Source organism: Camelina sativa, chromosome 15, assembly GCF_000633955.1.
Source record: "Camelina sativa cultivar DH55 chromosome 15, Cs, whole genome shotgun sequence".
NCBI lineage: Eukaryota > Viridiplantae > Streptophyta > Magnoliopsida > Brassicales > Brassicaceae > Camelina > Camelina sativa.
The window spans coordinates 7,733,075-7,750,739 of record NC_025699.1 but is presented as its reverse complement, the minus strand read 5'-3'; the positions used below and the strand labels follow the sequence as shown (position 1 = coordinate 7,750,739).

The following is a 17,665-nucleotide window of genomic DNA, read 5'->3' as shown; positions in this document are numbered from 1 at the left end:
ATAAATCGATGGAAAAATAAATAAGTCGACAAAAAATAAATTTAAGTCAACCATTCAAAATATCGACCTTATTAATAAATCAATGTAGAATGTAATAAGTCAACAATAAATAAACAAATCAACAGAAAAAAAAATAAATTGATGATAAAAAAAAAATAAGTCACTTGTTAAACAAATCGACTATGTTATAAGTCGACTAGCCATAACATAAATCAACTGTTTTAATATAAGTCGATGACGAAGATAATTAAGTCAACAGAAGTCAAAAACAAAACAATAGTTCAAAAAATCGACATTATAAATAAATCAACATTGATAAAATAAGTCTAAAACATTGATATATATATATATATATAAATTGTAATATGGAATTATTTATTTTTAAATAAATTTTAATCTAAATAATTAAAATATTTAAATCCTTTTATTTATTCAAAATTTTAAGATCAAAAATTGATTGATGTAATCATTATTTAAAATACAATAAATACTTTTTGTTATAATTTAAATTTTCAAATAATTTATTCCGAATTTAACAATTTTAAAGAGTAATTTATTTTTAAAGTTGATTTATTTTTAAATATAAATTAAGTTTTTATTATTTTTTATTTAATTGTTTGATAAGAAAAGTATTTCTGTCCCGTTTTTTGTTGATTTAATTATTTATTGTTGACTTATTACATTCTACACTGATTTATTAATAAGGTCGATATTTTGAATGGTTGACTTAAGTTTAAATTTTGTCGACTTACTTATTTTTCCATCAATTTATTTTGAAATTGTCGACTTTTTTTTGTTTGATTATTTTTTTACATAGTCGACTTTTGATGATATTGACTTATTTTTTTTGTTTGTTGACTTATATTTTTTTCCCTCGATTTGTTTTGGTTTTAGTAAACTTATTTCATTTTAAGTTGACTTATTTATATGATTAACTTTTTGAATTGTCGACTTATATTTTATTCCTGCTGATTTATGTTTTTTCTTTGTTGACTTATATTAAAAAAGTTGATCTATTTTTTTATTAATTGATTTGTTACATAGTCGATTTTTTTGACCTGTTGATTTTTTTTCTAAAAGCTCACAATATTTTTATTATTTTATTAAACTCAATAATTTTCAAAATAAATTAAAATCTATAATTATTTTTCAAAACTTTTTTGTTAATGAAAAAATTTGAAGAATTATTAGTGAATTATATATTTATTTGAAACTAATATTATGTAAAATATTTACTAAACATAAATGGAAAATAAATAATTCTAATTAATTTTATTTAATTTTTATATAATAATGATTTTTTCTAAACTCTGATTTTGTCTTTTTGTATTGTTTATGTTTTATAAAACTACCTTTTTATTTCTTTATCTGAATTTTAATTTTCTTTATTAATTAATATTTTCCATAATAAACTACTTCATCATTATTTAAAATCTTTCAATATCTAATTTATAAACAGTGATTTTTTAAAATAATTTTCTATCATAAATTAATTTAATTATTTAAGTTTATTTTTTAATGTTTAATTAATTATTAATTAAGGGCATATTTTATTTATTTTATCTTAATTTAAGCTTTTAGTTATTGATTAATATTATATATAATAAATTAATTCATCATTTTGAAATTTTTTTTAGCAAAATTCCGAGTATTTAGTTTACACAATGTTTTTAAAAATCTTTTTTTTTCAATTGAATTAATTTAATTCTATTGTATTTAGGTTTAATTAATGTAATTGAGGACAAAATAGTCATTTAGTTCAATATATAAGGTACATTTCAAAGACTTCAAAAATTTAGTATAGATTTCAAATTTCCTATTAAGTTGAAGGTATGTATTCAAATTTTTCCAAAAAATAATCACATTTAAAGATCTAAACAGATAACAAACAGTAGATGATAATGCTACCGAAAACATCATTCTTAAGCATATTTAAGCATTTTTAGAAAGATAACAAGTCGAGAAGTAGGACTTACTTTTCTTAAGCATATCTAATGCTAAAGAAACATCATTCTTCCCACTCAGAAGGGAGATCTCACGATCGATAATTCCAATGTTGGTTAACAGAGTCGAAAAAAATTCACTCTTTGTCAACTGCTTATAAGGAAGAAGCATCAGTTCTCACAAAAGTTCGTCAAACGGTTTATATAGTGACTTTTTTTTAGGGCAAACTGTGTACCTATATTGAGCCGTTGATAGGCTCGTTAGGCCGTTGATGTGTTTTTTCAAAGAACAAAAAAATCCGATATCACATTTTTTTTATTTTCATTTTTTTTTTTGCAAATTTTAAGTTGATTAGTACTAAAGTCGATGAAACCATTTAAGTCACAAGCTCAACTTTTATTTTCAAGTTCATTATCCAATGAGTTAAAAATTAAATAAGTTATAAGCTGACTCAACTCATTTAACAAGTAGGATGGATCAATCCATGAATCCATTTAGTTAAATGAGTTAGATGAATAATTAGTTTGACTCACTACAATATAAGTTAATTAATATTTAATATAAAGTAATAATTATTAATTACAATATAAATTAATTAATATTTAACATAAAATTATAAGATGATGATGATGACATCATGTTGTTGACTATGATATATATATATATATATATATATATATGTTGATATGTGATAGTGATGTTAATATGATTATGAAATTATTATGATGATGATGATAGTATGACAATGTTGATGATGATGATAGTTACATGATGGTAGTATGATGATGATGATATGATGATCGTAGTATGATAATGTTGATATGATGATGGTAGGATGATGATGATGATGATAGTATGATGATGTTGGTATCATGATGATGATAGTGTGATGATGTTGATATGATGATAGTAGAACGATGATGATGATAGTATGATGATGATGGTATTATGATGATGATGTTGATAATATTATGTTTATAATGAAGAAATGATGGGTTAGTGGTTAATTCATAAACCTATTATAACATAACTCATAAACCTATTATAACCAAACTCATTTGACTAATGAACTCATTTAGTCATCAACTTATTTAACCCATCAACTCATTAGGGTCAAAATTTTAAACTCATTAGAGTTCATGAGTTAAGTTAAATTGAGTTGGCTCATTAACTTGACCAATTTTAATACCTCTACCTATTACAAAAGATCCTTAAAACCGACTAATTTGCACATTAGCCTTTTAATCATATACATAAAAGTAAGGTTTTACTCTCTCCTTATTGGTCTATTTGACATTTAATTTTTAAAGATTTAATATTTATTTTTAGTTAAACAATACAATTAATTATATACATTAATAAATACTTTAAATTCATTCTTTACAACTAAATTGTAACTGAAATTACATAAATTGTGAATTTGACTTTTTCTCTTCCATTTATTTTCATTTAAACACACTATTAAGTATAATTGTAACTCTTCTAATTTAATCATTTTATAAATATAACTTCCATCACTTTTTATCCTATAAATAACCATTCTCACATCCTCCTCCACCATATCTCAAATCCTAAATACTTTCTTTGTTTTTTTTATAATGTTCTTGCATAGGTTGAAAACCCAAATAAGAATTTGATTATATTTTTTCTTTACTATATATTTTACACTGTTTTGAATTTTCTTGTTTCTTTGTTTTATGTACTTCTTCTTTTCTTCTATATTTCTTATATTATTTTCTTCTTTATTTCTTATATTATTTTGATTTAAAATACATATGTATTCTAATATGTATAATAAAATTTTGATGACCATAATAATATTTTGGTTATAACCATCTCATAATAAAGGAATCAAGCTAAAGAAAGCATCTTAATTCTTTACTTTAGATGTTTGATTAGTTCTTACAAATTCATGTATATTTATTTTATTCTTAAAATTTGATATGTTCTCATGAAGGAAATTTTTGTAATATAATTATCAAATCAATTTTTTTACCTCTCTCTTACCTCCAACAAAATTGTAATAAAAATATTATAGAATCCTCATCATTATATTTAGTCTGTGATTCACCATATAATTATATAAAAATAATTATTTTTAAATTTAATTCAAATATGCACTTTAAGGATTTTGCTATATAAAAAAGCAAATTAAAATTTATTTTCTTTCTAGCTTTTACTACAAGGATGAAAAATTGAAACTAGCTAAGCCTAGCAATATAACTTAAATTAAGGGGAATATAAAAAAGTTGTAATATAATTATCAAATCAATTTTTCTTAACTCTCACTTACATCCAACAAATTTGTAATACATTTATTTTAGAATAATAATCATTATATTCAGTTTGTGATTCAACATATAATAATATAAAAATCACTATTTTTTTAGCATATTTAGTAATACTTACTTTTCTTTAGCATATTTAGAGCCACATGAGCATCACCACAGTTTGAGATCTGAAGATCGAGCATTTCAATATTCGATGCTAGATTTGCAATCAATTCATGACGTGGCAAACCCTTATAGGGTAAAAGATCCATTTCTCCTAAATAAACAAAAAGTAGACCACTAAAACAAAAAAGTACACAAAACATTCTTTAAGAACAATACTCTAATCTCTCTAAAAAAATTAGAGAGAATTGATTGTGAATCTAGAATATTGATTTTATTTTAATTTAGAGAGAATTTAGAGAGAATTGGATTTTATTATTTTTTCAACTATTTTCCATTGATTTTATAAATATATTTTATTGAAGGGGTTCTTTTTTTTTTGACAAACAAATGATTTTATTCAATTAAATAAAAACATTACAAGGAGAGGGATGGAGATTCCCTAAGTTTAAGACATTACAAGCATAGACTTTCTCCAAAGTCATAAACATAACTAAAGATAGAAACAACATCAGGCAAGACTCCATGAGAGCTATGAAACAAATGCATTTAAGCAGTTGGAGACATGTGGGATCATGGTTGCAAGATTGGACATCAACGATGAGATCGAAAGATGACAGGTAGGTCAGGGGCGAAGGACAGTGTGCCATTGATAGGAGAATCAGAGCCAAGGAGCTCACCGAGGTGAGGATCAAAATCAGAGTCAACATAAAGGCAATGATTCGGGGGCTATAGGCCCGAGTGATGGTTGAGAAGCTGATGGTGGTTTGAACTGCCGCTAGCATCAGGATTCGCCAAGGATAAGTGTCAAGCCATACCATACCAGGTTGTCCCTCTCTGCCATGGGCATGGTGATCAAGGAAACCACACAAGTTTAGAAAATGGTGAGACACTGTCGGGTAATAAGTAGACCTGAGCTTCGGAAAAAATGGTGATTGCAGGATATTGGGTTTAGAAACATTCACCGAAGAAGCTAAAAACAGGTGCAGAGAAAAAGTGGTAAGCCATAACATAACTGGTGGATCCTCTCTGCCATGATAATGGTGATCAAGAATTCCACACAGGTAATTGGCAAAGCACAGACAAAAGACCAAACGGCCTGAGCTTCAGAAACGGGTGAGGTTTCAGGGGTTGAAGAAAACCTTGGTAGGTCTGGGATCCAATCAATAAAATCACAAGATGAGAAATAACCATGGTTCGAATATAACTTTTATACAACCAAGACATCCTAGCTAAGTGGGTTCTCTGATGCAGTCTTCGGACATCGAGACTAACCAAGTAAACTAGAAAACGTCGAAAGTATAACAGAGGGTTAGACAGAGGTAACCTGGGCTTTTGGAGGTTGGGCAAAATCATTTGTAGGGCTGATATGTCGATATCGGATTTAATGTTCATCCACCCGAGAGATGAAGTGAATGAAAGATTACAATACTGTGAACAGCGACTGACCAAGGAGAGTGGAGGAGCCTTCCTCTTCTCCGGTGAAAGCCGATACAGATCTACCAAGCTCATGGGTTGACTTGTGATCGAGGCGGTAGTCCAGTAACAGAGAAGAATCAAGTCTCTGGAGATTTCCTCACCATATGTCGTCTCCGTCTCTGCCTGCCAAGGCTCGGGTGACATTGGGATAGATAGAGCTTCAGAGGTGATTGTCATTCCGGATCTAGAGATAAGAGAGTAAGGGGACTTTGTTTCTGCCGGCAGTGGGGCTGAGTCATGGTTGCGGAGAGGAGAGTTTAGCAGTCTCATCCACCTTCTGGAGTTGGTAGTATACAAGCCGGTGCCTGGATCTGAAATATTATTGGGGGATTGGGTAGAAAGCAAAAGGAAACTCAAAAGGGGAAAAAAGAAACGAGAAGGAGAACTAGAGAGACAGATGGAGCAAGAGATGGAAGCTATTGTCGTGGTACCCTGACGCTGGCGAGCAAGAGCTCTACCGGCGTCGGAGAAGATTGGGAGTAGCGGCGCCTCGATAGTCGGGTTTGGGAGAGAAAGTAGGGTTTTGCGAAAAAATATTGAAGGGGTTCAATGACATTCTTTTTAGTTGTTTTTAAAAAAAAGATTTATTTCATAAGTGTTCTTAAAAAACACTAATTAATCATATACATAAAGTAAGGTTTTGGTCTCTCCTTAATGGTTGATTTCATTTAATGCTTTCTAAATTTTTATTTGCTTTCTAATTGTTTAATTGCTTTAAACAATATTTAAGACCCAATTAACAAAATAAATTTAACTCACAGATTAAAATAAAATTATAACTAAAAATTAAATAAATTATGCATTAATCATATTTCATCACTTATTTTTATTCAAACACAATAAATTATAATTATAATTTCCATAATTCTAAATATAACTTACATCAATTCTTAGGGGCATTCTCAAAAATGCCCCTTTTTCCATACCCTTTTTAAAAAATACCCCTTCATGTTGACCATTTTTAAAACTACCCATCTTTATATACAAAATGACCAAATTACCCTTTTTTGAGTGACAGCAAGAATGTACAGTCATCAAAATTGAAAATATTTTCCCGCCAAAAAAATTTCCCGCCAAATTTTTTTTCCCGCCAAAATCGAAAATATTTCCCGAAAAAAAAAAATTTTCCCGCCAAAAAAATATTTTTCCCGCCAAAATCGAAATTTTTTCCCGCCAAAAATATTGAAATTTATACCTTGTAAATGCTTTTAAAAAGCTTGTAAATGCTTTTAAAAGGTTTTTAAACACCTTATAAACGCTTTTAAAAACTTTTTAAAAGCATTTACAAGGTGTTTAAAAACCTTTTAAAAATCTTTTTAAAAACCATTTGAAAACCTTTTAAAAACCTTTTAAAAACCTTTTAAAAACCTTTTAAAATCTTTTAAAAACCTTTTAAAAATCTTGTAAAAGCGTTTACAAGTTGTTTAAAAAACCTTTTAAAACTCTTTAAAAAATCTTGTAAAAGCCTTTACAAGGTGTTTATAAGGTAGAAACCTTATAAAACCTTTTAAAAACTTTGTAAATTTTTTTTGGCGGGAAAATTTTTCGAAAAATTTTTGGCGGGAAAATATGTCGGAAATTTTTTGGCGGGAAAATTTTGTTTTTATTTTTATTGAATAAAATAATTTTCATCTAAGGGTAAAATGGTCATTAAAAATTAAAAGAGGGCAAAAATAAAAATGGCCAGAAAAGAGGGTATTTTTGAAAAGGGATATATCAAAAGGGGCATTTTTAACAAATTCTCCAATTCTTCTCATTCTTTCATATTGACATTCTTTTACTTTCTCATTTTCATATTCTCTCATTCTTTTCCACTTCTCTCATTCTTTTCCACAATACCTCAAATCATTTTTCCTTTTTCTTGTTTTCAATTTCTTATTTTTATTGTATGGGTTACAAAAACCAAATGAAATATCATTGTAAAATTTAATTTTAGAGACTACATGATCTATATTTTACATTGTTCTTATTTTTAAAGATTCATCTCCATTATTTAATTTGGATTATCATCTTGTAATTAATCATTCTCTCCTCCTCTCCCACCAATGTCAAATGTTGTTATATCTCATATGTGTTGTAAAAGTTTGATTCTATATTTTAATTTAAAAGTATTATATATATTTAATATTGTTTTCAATTTTTATTATATTTATATCTCATTAACCCTCATGGCCTCATATTTCAAATCTCACATAGTTTATACATTTTACAATATCATTATTTTTTCCTTGATTTAACCAATAATATCTTAACTTAATAAAAGTTTCAGTTCATTTGAATATTGAATAGGATATACATGTAATATATGATATATAGTTTAATTTTATCATATTTTACTCGAAAATATATACTTTGTTGTTTGTTATTTTCAATTGTAATCATTTCCTTTTCTGTATTAGTATATAAATATAATTTCAAAGTAATTTTTAATGTTGTAGTCATTTTCTTTCTTTTATGCATATGATTAATGACATATTAATTTAAAATTGAAAGGCTGGGAACCGAAATAATATTCCAAAATGGCAAGGTTTAAAGTAAAAACTACAAAACTACAAGATTACCTATGTTGCAAGGAAAGGGAGTAAGGGACAGAAGAGCTAGAAGATGTCTTAAACCGTAGATGTTGGATAAGGATAACCGTAGACCTAGAACGTTAGGTCGTTGATGGGTGAAGTTAGGGTTCTGAACAATATGGATGATGATGAATTGATGAGGTGTTCACGTTTGCTAAGAAGATCTCAGCACCGTATGATCTTGTTGCTCAGACAAAGCAGATGGGTAGGGTTCCTGTTGTTCAGTTTGCTTCAGGTGGGATCACGACTCCGGCTGATGCGGCTTTGATGATGCAGCTTGGTTGTGATGGAGTTTTTGTTGGTTCTGAGGATTTTGATGGTTCAGATCCGTTTAAGAAGCTTAGGAGTATTGTTCAAGCTGTTCAGCATTACAATGATCCTCATGTGTTGGCTGAGATGAGTTCTGGATTGGAGAATGCAATGGAAAAGTGTTCGTGGTGACAGGATTCAAGATTTTAGCCAAGCAAGTGTTTGATGGGAAGGTTCGAGTTGCAAACTTTTTGGGACTTCAAAAGTTGTAATCTTTTTGTTTGGTGGTTGGGATTCTCAAAATATCGGTTGTGGTTTTTGTTAATGCTCGTGCAAAATGATCCTTTTTTTTGTGTTTGATCGAAGCTTGGAACAACTAAAAACCCTAGAATTTTGAAGAAAGTGCAAGTCCTAGATTTATGATTTTAGTGATTATAACTAGCCATGGTACAATGACAAGCATATATAGGAATATGAGATACAGTATGAGATTTACATTTGAGGCAGACTAGTCTTATTTCTTTCCACTCTTCTTAAGTCCTGTGCCTCCAAATGATCCTTTTTGTGAAGCCTTGGCCCTGAGTTCTTTAAGCGCCTGTTTTCACACATTAACAAGATCATCTTTAGCAAATCACTTTTCTCGTAAAGTTGTTCAATGAATCAACACTAAGATTAAGGAAACCACCTTTTCTTCATCCTTCTTTTTCTGCATTAACTCCATATCGTGCTACATTGGAAACAGAGTAAGACCATTAAAACGTAGAGCTGAAGAAACTGGCCAGGGTACAATATCAGACAAAACTCAAGCACTAAACACACATAAATCGAGTTCCAATATAAAAGGGTTATAACATTAGCGAGTTTGTAAGAGAGAACATACCTCATCGTACTCCTTCTTACCAGACTTAGGCTGCTTCAAGGGCTTCAATTTCCCTCCTGAAACACCAATGAAGAAACCGATCAATCAAGAATTACATTTACGTTTTCTTAGAATTGGTTGGATTTCCATGACATTTAATCAAAGGACACGATTTTTGAATTTTCAAAGCGTTAAGAGCACATAAGATTTAATAGATGAGTCAGATCGATCGTTGAATCTGTGAGATCGAAATCTGAAAACAAGCACGTACGTATCAACAAAACATTTGTGAAAGCAAGACATAAATGAAAACGATTGATTCAAACCGAGAAAAGAGAAAGAGAGAGGAGGAGGACGAATAATAATAACCTTGCTTGGACGACATGGCTAAATTTTAGGGTTAAGGGCTAGACCTGAAACTCGAAAAGACAACAGAGATAGCTTCCTTAATCCCAAAAAAAGACAAAGAAATATCTCTGGTTTCTTCGAGTTTAGATATTTGATTCTTGTTTTACCTGATCATATATATAGTGGTAGGAATGAATACACATGATCACTCCGCGCCACAGAAACGTGTCTACGTGTAAAGTCTAATTTGTATTCGAATTTTCATAATTTGAGGAATCGCTTCTTCTTTTTTATTTTTCTTGATACTTTGGATCTCATACAAAACATTACAAGTAAGTGACAATGAGATGAGATTCATATACGAACGATTTAGTTTTCTTCAATTCACTAGCTTCACCTTGCTTCCATCATCGTGATGGTAACTGTATTAGCCGATACATTTTCAATCTCCTGTGGCTCAACCTCCATCTCTGGCGAGCTTATCCGAGGACCACCATAGAAAGCTGGCTCTTTAGGCAAAGAAAGAGCATTGTTGCCTTCTCCATATATCATCGACACAACGTCTAACATATTTGGTCTATCTTCTGCGTTTTCTTGTACACACAACAGAGCAACTTGAACGCATCACAACACTTGCGGGTTCTCCAGTGCAGTATCTCCCAAAGCAGGATCTATCACCTCGCTAACTCGGTTCTCTTTAAACAGATTCCACACCTGAAAAACAAACAGAGTTTCAGAGATCCAAGGGACAAAGCAAGCTGAGACAAGAAGATGTTTAGCTCTTCTTACATGAACAATGAGATTCAGAGGTCCTTCTGAGTCATGGTGGAAGCTATTGTTCTTCCTTCCACAAATGATTTCCAGCATTAGAACCCCAAAGCTGAACACATCTAATTTCGTTGAGAATAGTCCTTCTCTGAAGTACTCCGGAGACATATATCCACTATAGTATACATATCAACACAAGAGATTTAATCAACAATTAATGATGCCTATGAATGATCATCAGAGAATCATTTAATTGTTTCTGGTTCACTCTTACAATGTGCCAGCAACTCTTTTGGTGTTGGCTCTGGATTCTTGCGCTCCAAATATCTGAGCCATTCCAAAATCTGCTATCTTTGGATTCATATCCTCGTCCAGCAAAATGTTGCTGGCTTTGATGTCTCTGTGTATCACTTTCAATCTTGAGTACTTGTGCAGGTACAAAAGCCCTTGAATAATTCCTTCCATGATCCTGAACCGCAGCGTCCAATCCAAAACATTTTTCCTCAAGGGATCTGCACAGATTTGTAGTCATTATATATCTTCAGATGGATTTCTATAGATTAATTCTTAGCCTTTTTAATGAAAGCTCACCAAAGAGGAAGTAGTCAAGGCTCTTGTTGGGCATGTATTCGTAAATCAACATTTTCTCTTCCTTCTCGATGCAGCACCCTAGCAACCGAACAAGATTTGTGTGCTGAAGTTTTGCAATAAGCATAGCTTCGTTCTTGAACTCCACTAATCCTTGCCCAGATGATAATGATAGTCTTTTAATAGCTACTTCTTCCTCATCTCTTAGCCTCCCCTTCAAGAGAGTAGCGGATACATCAAAATCTGCTCAAGTTTAATATCAAAATCTAAAGAATCTGGACTACCTTATATACAGGACCAAAACCTCCTTCACCGAGCTTGTTTGCATCAGAGAAGTAATCTGTTGCCAAGGCTACACTTTCAAAGCTAAAAATCTGAAGCTCATTATTATTATTCTTCCTTGCACTTCTCTTGCCTCGGCGTCTCCTATCAATTCCCAACTCACGTAGTAGCACTTCTTGGTCTATTGTTGAACTAACCCTCAGTGATAGAAGCCCCCTCCGTATGAAACCAATCACTAACATATAATAGCAAAAATCACACACTCAATTCTCAAAACAACTATTCAGCTGAGCCTTAGGTACGTACTTTGTGGAAGGAATTCTCTCCATAGAAAGTAGAATATTCCGCGAAATAGAACAGTGACTGGATCAAATAAGAAAAAAGGGTGAACTTGTCAGTAAGAAAACCATTGGAAAAAGAATTTTGAGTAGTTCTGATACAATTTTCAACCTTTTACTTTAAATTTCCTTAACACAAGATAGATTATAAACCAGATCACAGGTATGATTAGGAACAGTAATGCCACAACAACAACCCAAGTTGCCGTCTTTTTGTCCTCTTGATATACAAAAACTCCTGTATTCCAAAAAAACTTAGTGTCCAAGTAGAATGGTTGCAGTTGTTATAGTGACTTTAAAATGAAAGGCAGATAATATATTTCCATTACTTCTGTACCTCGTACTAGACGTATATATATAGTTCTGGGACTATGAGAAGACAAATTTTTCTCGGTAGGATCAATATTCCAGATTTCGCAGCCCGTACCATCAAGATTGGTTGAAGCATAGGCAAGACAAGAGGAGTTTTGCAGACATACAGCACGACAATCAGCTGAACTAAACTTTCCACCAGTTTCATTAGGTAAAAATCCCTTGCTTGAGAAAGTAGATACTGTCTCTTTGAAAGAATAGCCTAACCCATAATATGACGACTCATGCCGCTTATCTGGGACTATGCAACCTGCGTGCAAACAATCCATAGAATCTCGCCTGTAACAATCATAATTACTTGCTTCATCCAAAGTGAAAGGATAACAATGAACATGCAAACGCTCTCTCTGAAACCTATGTACATGCAAAATTCCCTGGTGGTCTATCTCTATCGCGGGGGGAAATGTTCCGTCATATCTCTGATGGCCTGAATACATAAAATAGTGTTCACTCTCGCTTGAAGTGAAGGAAAAGAGGAAGCCGTGATTATTTAATTCCTCCAAGGAAAATCCACCCTTAAACCAGAGCCCACTTGCCCAATACATGCTTCCACGCCACAAGATGGTCAATCTGTTTGTAATATTAGCATCCATCCCAAAGACAAAAGATCCAGAAGCAGGTAAAGCATCACCTAGCCATGATGTCAGTTCCAATCTCTTCCCGGTCTTGACATTGAAACCAAGTTTCATCCCCGGAAGAAGAGTATTTGTTGGATAATCAAAACTTTGCCACAAAATCCGTCTCATCGATCCATCAGAATCCATCTCCTGGAGCTGAAGATTTCCAGAATCCAACAACTTAAGGGTTGTGTTTCCTGTGGTTTCCGTAGAGCTTAGCTCAAGCAAGCTTGATGCTCCTCTTAAAACCCTCAATCTGCCAAGAGAGTCCACTGTAAGGCTTCCAGAGCCTCCCAAGATTGGATTGTTGCGATTAGCAATCCAAACAGCTCCGCCCTGGATATCAGCATAATTCTCTTTCCCATTAAGATAAAAACTGTTGTACCAAATTCCAAGATACCAGTTGCCTGAATTATTGAAGTTAGAAAACTTGAGCTTGAAGATATTGAAAGCTGAAACGAGCTCTTCCCCATCTTTCAAGTACTGACCCTGCAGTAGCGTATCTGTTTCACAGCATGATTGTCCTAACAAGACAGACAAAGTAAAAAGTGTGAGAAAGATGCCATTCGACCACATAGTTACAAAAAATCTGAAACTTGGAAGATGGATAATTTGGCAATAAGCTTCTCTCAAACGTAGTATTCCAGACATATCTCGTTTATGGTCAAGTCTAAGAAAAGTCCAAGTCAACTATGGGAGACAAATTTGAAGTCTTCTCCGTTGAAGTTTCTGAGCTACAGTTGTCACACACAAAAAAATTACCAAGAAACTGATGCTGACAAATTTGAATCCATGCTATTATTACACAAAACCAAACGTAACAGAATCAGACGCCATGTTCTCCACCAAAACCATTCTACTGCAGCAACTTGTCTTTTCTTTCTTTTTGTGTGTTTATTTCACAAGAAGTCTTTGATCAGATTGATAAAATCTCAAATCTTGTTGGTAAATAATATAAATACTTCCCAGTAATTTTGTTGAAAAAAATTAAAAAACCAAAAACATAATCTGAAAGCTTCTTGTATTGAGGAAAAACATTGTGGGAGCACAAAACAATGTAATGAGAAACTTTTATTTGTTTGTAACTTAAATCGTTAGAAAAACTCAATAAAACTGTATATCTCACCGGATACTCTTCAAGAAATCATGGCCATACGGGAAGAATGAAAACAAAGCGTAGCTGGTTGAGTGACGATTTAGACCACTTGCCAGCTAATGTTCTGATAAAGCAGAAGACATGAGTCTTATATAACCAAGCAAAGTTGATGCCAAAAGGTAAGAAAGTTTTTAACGTTTCTCATCAGATTCAGACTCAAAGAACACAGAACTTGGAACATAAGAGAAAGCATGCGGGAAGATCTCTCTGGCTGTTGTAATTTCTCCGAGATCCACTTCTCTGAAGTAACCATTTTCTCCAATGAAGTAAGCTGTGTTGCGATTGGTTTCCGATACGTTTTTATCTTCATCAAAAACAACCACAACTCTCTTCTCCTCGTCAACGAGGAAACTGCCACCGCTATAGAACCGAAACCCTGTGAGTGGATCCATATCCACCGCTAAGAACTTGCTCCAGGACAATGCATTGGGCTCAATCTTGTTCGTAATCCAAATCTCCATCTCATGTGTTTCACAGTGCTGATACAACACCGCAAGCTGCTCTTCTCTAACACTAGATAAAACCACTGCATCTTCACTATAAGAATCAAAAGGCAGATGCAGACGCGGACCAAACCTTTCTGTAGTAAAATCGAAACAGAGTAAGAAATCAGGAATGTCTTCTCGGGATACCTTATCTGTAGCATACCAATACGTGTTTCCCTTCAAAGACAGGCCATAGTTATCAAACTGCACATCCCAGTCTGGAGTGACATCAAGAACCCTCCATGAACTAGAGTTTAAATCGTAGATTTCGTGCACATACATGGCGCCGGGAACATTTAAATATCTCAGGATTTTATGGTTGTTGCTCTTGTCGTATCCGAGAGCATGATTATACCAGATCCCTCTGTGCTTATCGGATCTGAGTTCCACACGGATCCACCGAGTTTGCCCTGTATACGGGTTCCAAACCACGAGCCTAGTGTAGTCTTCCGTGAGACATAACACTAAACCCTCGCAGTGATACACTCGAGTGATGACGAGTTTATCAGAATCGTTTAGGCTAACAAGATTAGCTCTAAACTTCACAGAAGGGTCAAAGTCATTGTAGTGAATTCGATCGATGCTCATCGGATAAAGACTATAATTGAGCAACACAATCGCCTGAAGCTGCTCCACTTCTCTTCTCACTACTACTTGAGCAAGATGTTTCTTTGTAAAGCTCTCATCTTTAGATAAAGTATTCCACTTTTTGCAAGTCAATCGCACTGCTCCTGTAGATGTTACCGGAACCCTAGAGAGTATCTCTTCTACTAATTCCGTTGGAAGATTTGAGATCATCATCTTCATTGATCTTCAAAAAACAAGGATCGATGGAACAGCAAAAAAAAAAGTTTAGGTTTTTTCGTTTTTCTTTTGGGTATCTTTCACCATGCTACAAATCAATCAATCCTTTATATAGGGAAATAAAACGGTAGGGGCTCTCCGACGGAACTTCATAAACTCGTTTTCCTTTTTCCTCTGCGCGCCTACAGGTTTCTTCCTTCCGGCGATTGATAGTTTTTTTACTTTTACGATTGAAGACGGTGGTGATATGAATCTGGGCCACTCATGGGCCTTTTTTTGAATCTAAACCGAAACCAAACACGAACCAACAACCAACCGAACATAACCAGAATTAATTTAATTCAAACCGAGACTGGTATAGGGGTGATCTGAATAAATCAATAAACAACTCTAGTTTTTAAAAAAGGAGAGAAGTGTGAATTTTAGTAAGGGAATAAAAAGAAAAGAATGGAATAAATAGTTTTTGAGTAATGAAAAGAAAATCTACGAACAAAATAGTAAATGGTAACATACAATAAGAGTAATTTAAATTTGTTTTACTATTCATACAGTTTTCAAATAGAGCCTTAAGATTAGTTTAACATAAAATTCCTATCATAAATATTTTTCTGTCAATACATTGTGAAAATACAAAAGTATTCTATTACAAAATTGAAATTTTTATTAATATACATATTTTTAATTTATTTTAAAATAAAATAACAAATTTTAATATTTTTCCTTTTTTTTTTAGTTCCATTTGTTCCTCATCAATTTTGGGGAAGAACATTTTTGTTCTATTGTTCTTTATTTTTTGAAAAATGTAGGGGGAAAAATACTACTTTCATATGGTAAAAATTGTGGAATAGAGAGGAATGTGATATTCCTCATTTCTTTCCTAAATTTTGATCACCAATTGGAGCCTTTGTACATGCATCCAATAAAATATATGTGATTTTTAATATCTAAAAAGTTTTAATATTCTCTATGTTGCAAAATGCTCAACAAAAAAAAGGATTATTAAATAATTCACTTTTCTAATAACATAATATATTTCAGTTATTTTTAAAGATACTGTACATGCATGTATTGCTGTCTTTACGGTACTCCATTTATGACTAATTGATTGATGTTCTAGGATTTATTTCTGTTTCTAAATGATTTATTTTGTAGATGAAAAAAATAAAATAAATTTCTACTTTATATTTTTTTGCACATGACATTTATCTAATAGCTTTTTATTTTTTCTATCTATCCAAAAATAATTTACAAATAAAAATTAAACTTTTTTAATATAAGTAATAATGTCAAAACATCCATTTATTAGAGACATAAGGAGTAGATTTTACAAATTAATAGACAGTTTTATGAAACCTGACTAAAAATGATGTAACGTATATAAAGAAAACGGCAAATATTTGTTTATTTACACATTGCCCTATAAATAAATACAATGGATATCCCATTAGTTTGTACATATCTAATCATTAATGTTTTAAATTGCTTTATAACAGAATTGATCTTATAATATGATGTACTACGAATCATTAATATATATATATGCATCACATTGCAGGATTAAGCAAGTTGTAACATAGAATATTATTACTTTTATAAGTAAGTAATTAAACAAATCATGCTTTACTCCTTAAAGACAAGATTAGATCCTCAACATCATCATATCATAATCCTAAACACTATTTAATACTCACACCATAACATATCACCCAAGAATATCATCTGTGTCCCTAAATTTACATTCTGTTGTCTAAAGCATATTTTCATGGAGCTCTGTGGTTCAGGTATCGACAAGAAACACCTAATGCGTTCGAAGACTTGCAGTTACGATCGGATCAAAGATCAGTCTGAAGATGTTTTGAGATTGAAGAAGATCTCAAAATGGAGATTGATATGGAGGAAGATAGTGATGATGAGACAAAAGAAGAAGAATCAGATTTTTGATCATCGTGTTCGTTATGATCCTTTTAATTATTCCCAAAACTTCGAGGATGATGGAACTATCGCATATCACGAAGATCCTGATGTGTCTTCAAAGTCTTTTTCTGCTAGATTTGTTGTTTCTTCTAACGTATTCAAATCTTAATTATTCTTGAGCTTCTTTCTTGTAGTAATCATTTTTGGATTCAAGTGTTTATATTTTAAAAACTATATACATTAATCCTAATTAGACTATAATGTTGAGTAAGAGCTTTTAGCATTTGCTTATGCAAAAGATAATGGAAGATACTCATGTGATTCCTTAGTAGTTTATCAATAGACTTAGGCGATGATTACGTGTAATCACGTGTGCTAAGTCATTGCTAATTCTTTCACATTACTATATGATCAGTAGTACACTTTTTTATGAAGTCTATACACATGCTGTGTGTGAAAGAAATGGAACAGAGTAGTAATCTTTCAGCTTCTTTTT

General features: G+C 31.9%; 2 protein-coding genes and 1 long non-coding RNA gene across 4 annotated transcripts; all 3 read right to left on the bottom strand.

The window, feature by feature from the left end:
• LOC104745920 lies at positions 9,329-9,981 on the bottom strand. Its single transcript, XR_760794.1, has 3 exons — positions 9,867-9,981; positions 9,519-9,574; positions 9,329-9,412 (listed from the first exon to the last, which is right to left on the bottom strand). It is a non-coding gene; the product is annotated as an uncharacterized LOC104745920 (long non-coding RNA).
• On the bottom strand, positions 10,113-13,919 carry LOC104745918 (G-type lectin S-receptor-like serine/threonine-protein kinase CES101). 2 transcript variants are annotated; one of them, XM_019237023.1, is made up of 8 exons: positions 12,159-13,917; positions 11,934-12,059; positions 11,790-11,846; positions 11,486-11,718; positions 11,205-11,415; positions 10,888-11,125; positions 10,635-10,788; positions 10,113-10,559 (listed from the first exon to the last, which is right to left on the bottom strand). In XM_019237023.1, exons 1-8 carry the CDS (start codon positions 13,459-13,461, stop codon positions 10,470-10,472), a joined length of 2,412 nt encoding a protein of 803 aa, XP_019092568.1. In that variant the 5' UTR covers positions 13,462-13,917; the 3' UTR covers positions 10,113-10,469. The 2 variants fall into 2 exon arrangements, with proteins under 2 accessions (XP_019092568.1, XP_019092569.1); XM_019237024.1 differs by lacking the exon at positions 10,113-10,559 and having other exon boundaries at positions 10,678-10,771; positions 12,159-13,919.
• Positions 13,246-15,452, bottom strand: LOC104745919 (putative F-box protein At3g17620). Its single transcript, XM_010467300.2, has 2 exons — positions 13,937-15,452; positions 13,246-13,334 (listed from the first exon to the last, which is right to left on the bottom strand). The coding sequence occupies exon 1, from the start codon at positions 15,256-15,258 to the stop codon at positions 14,098-14,100; it is 1,161 nt and encodes a 386-aa protein (XP_010465602.1). The 5' UTR covers positions 15,259-15,452; the 3' UTR covers positions 13,246-13,334; positions 13,937-14,097.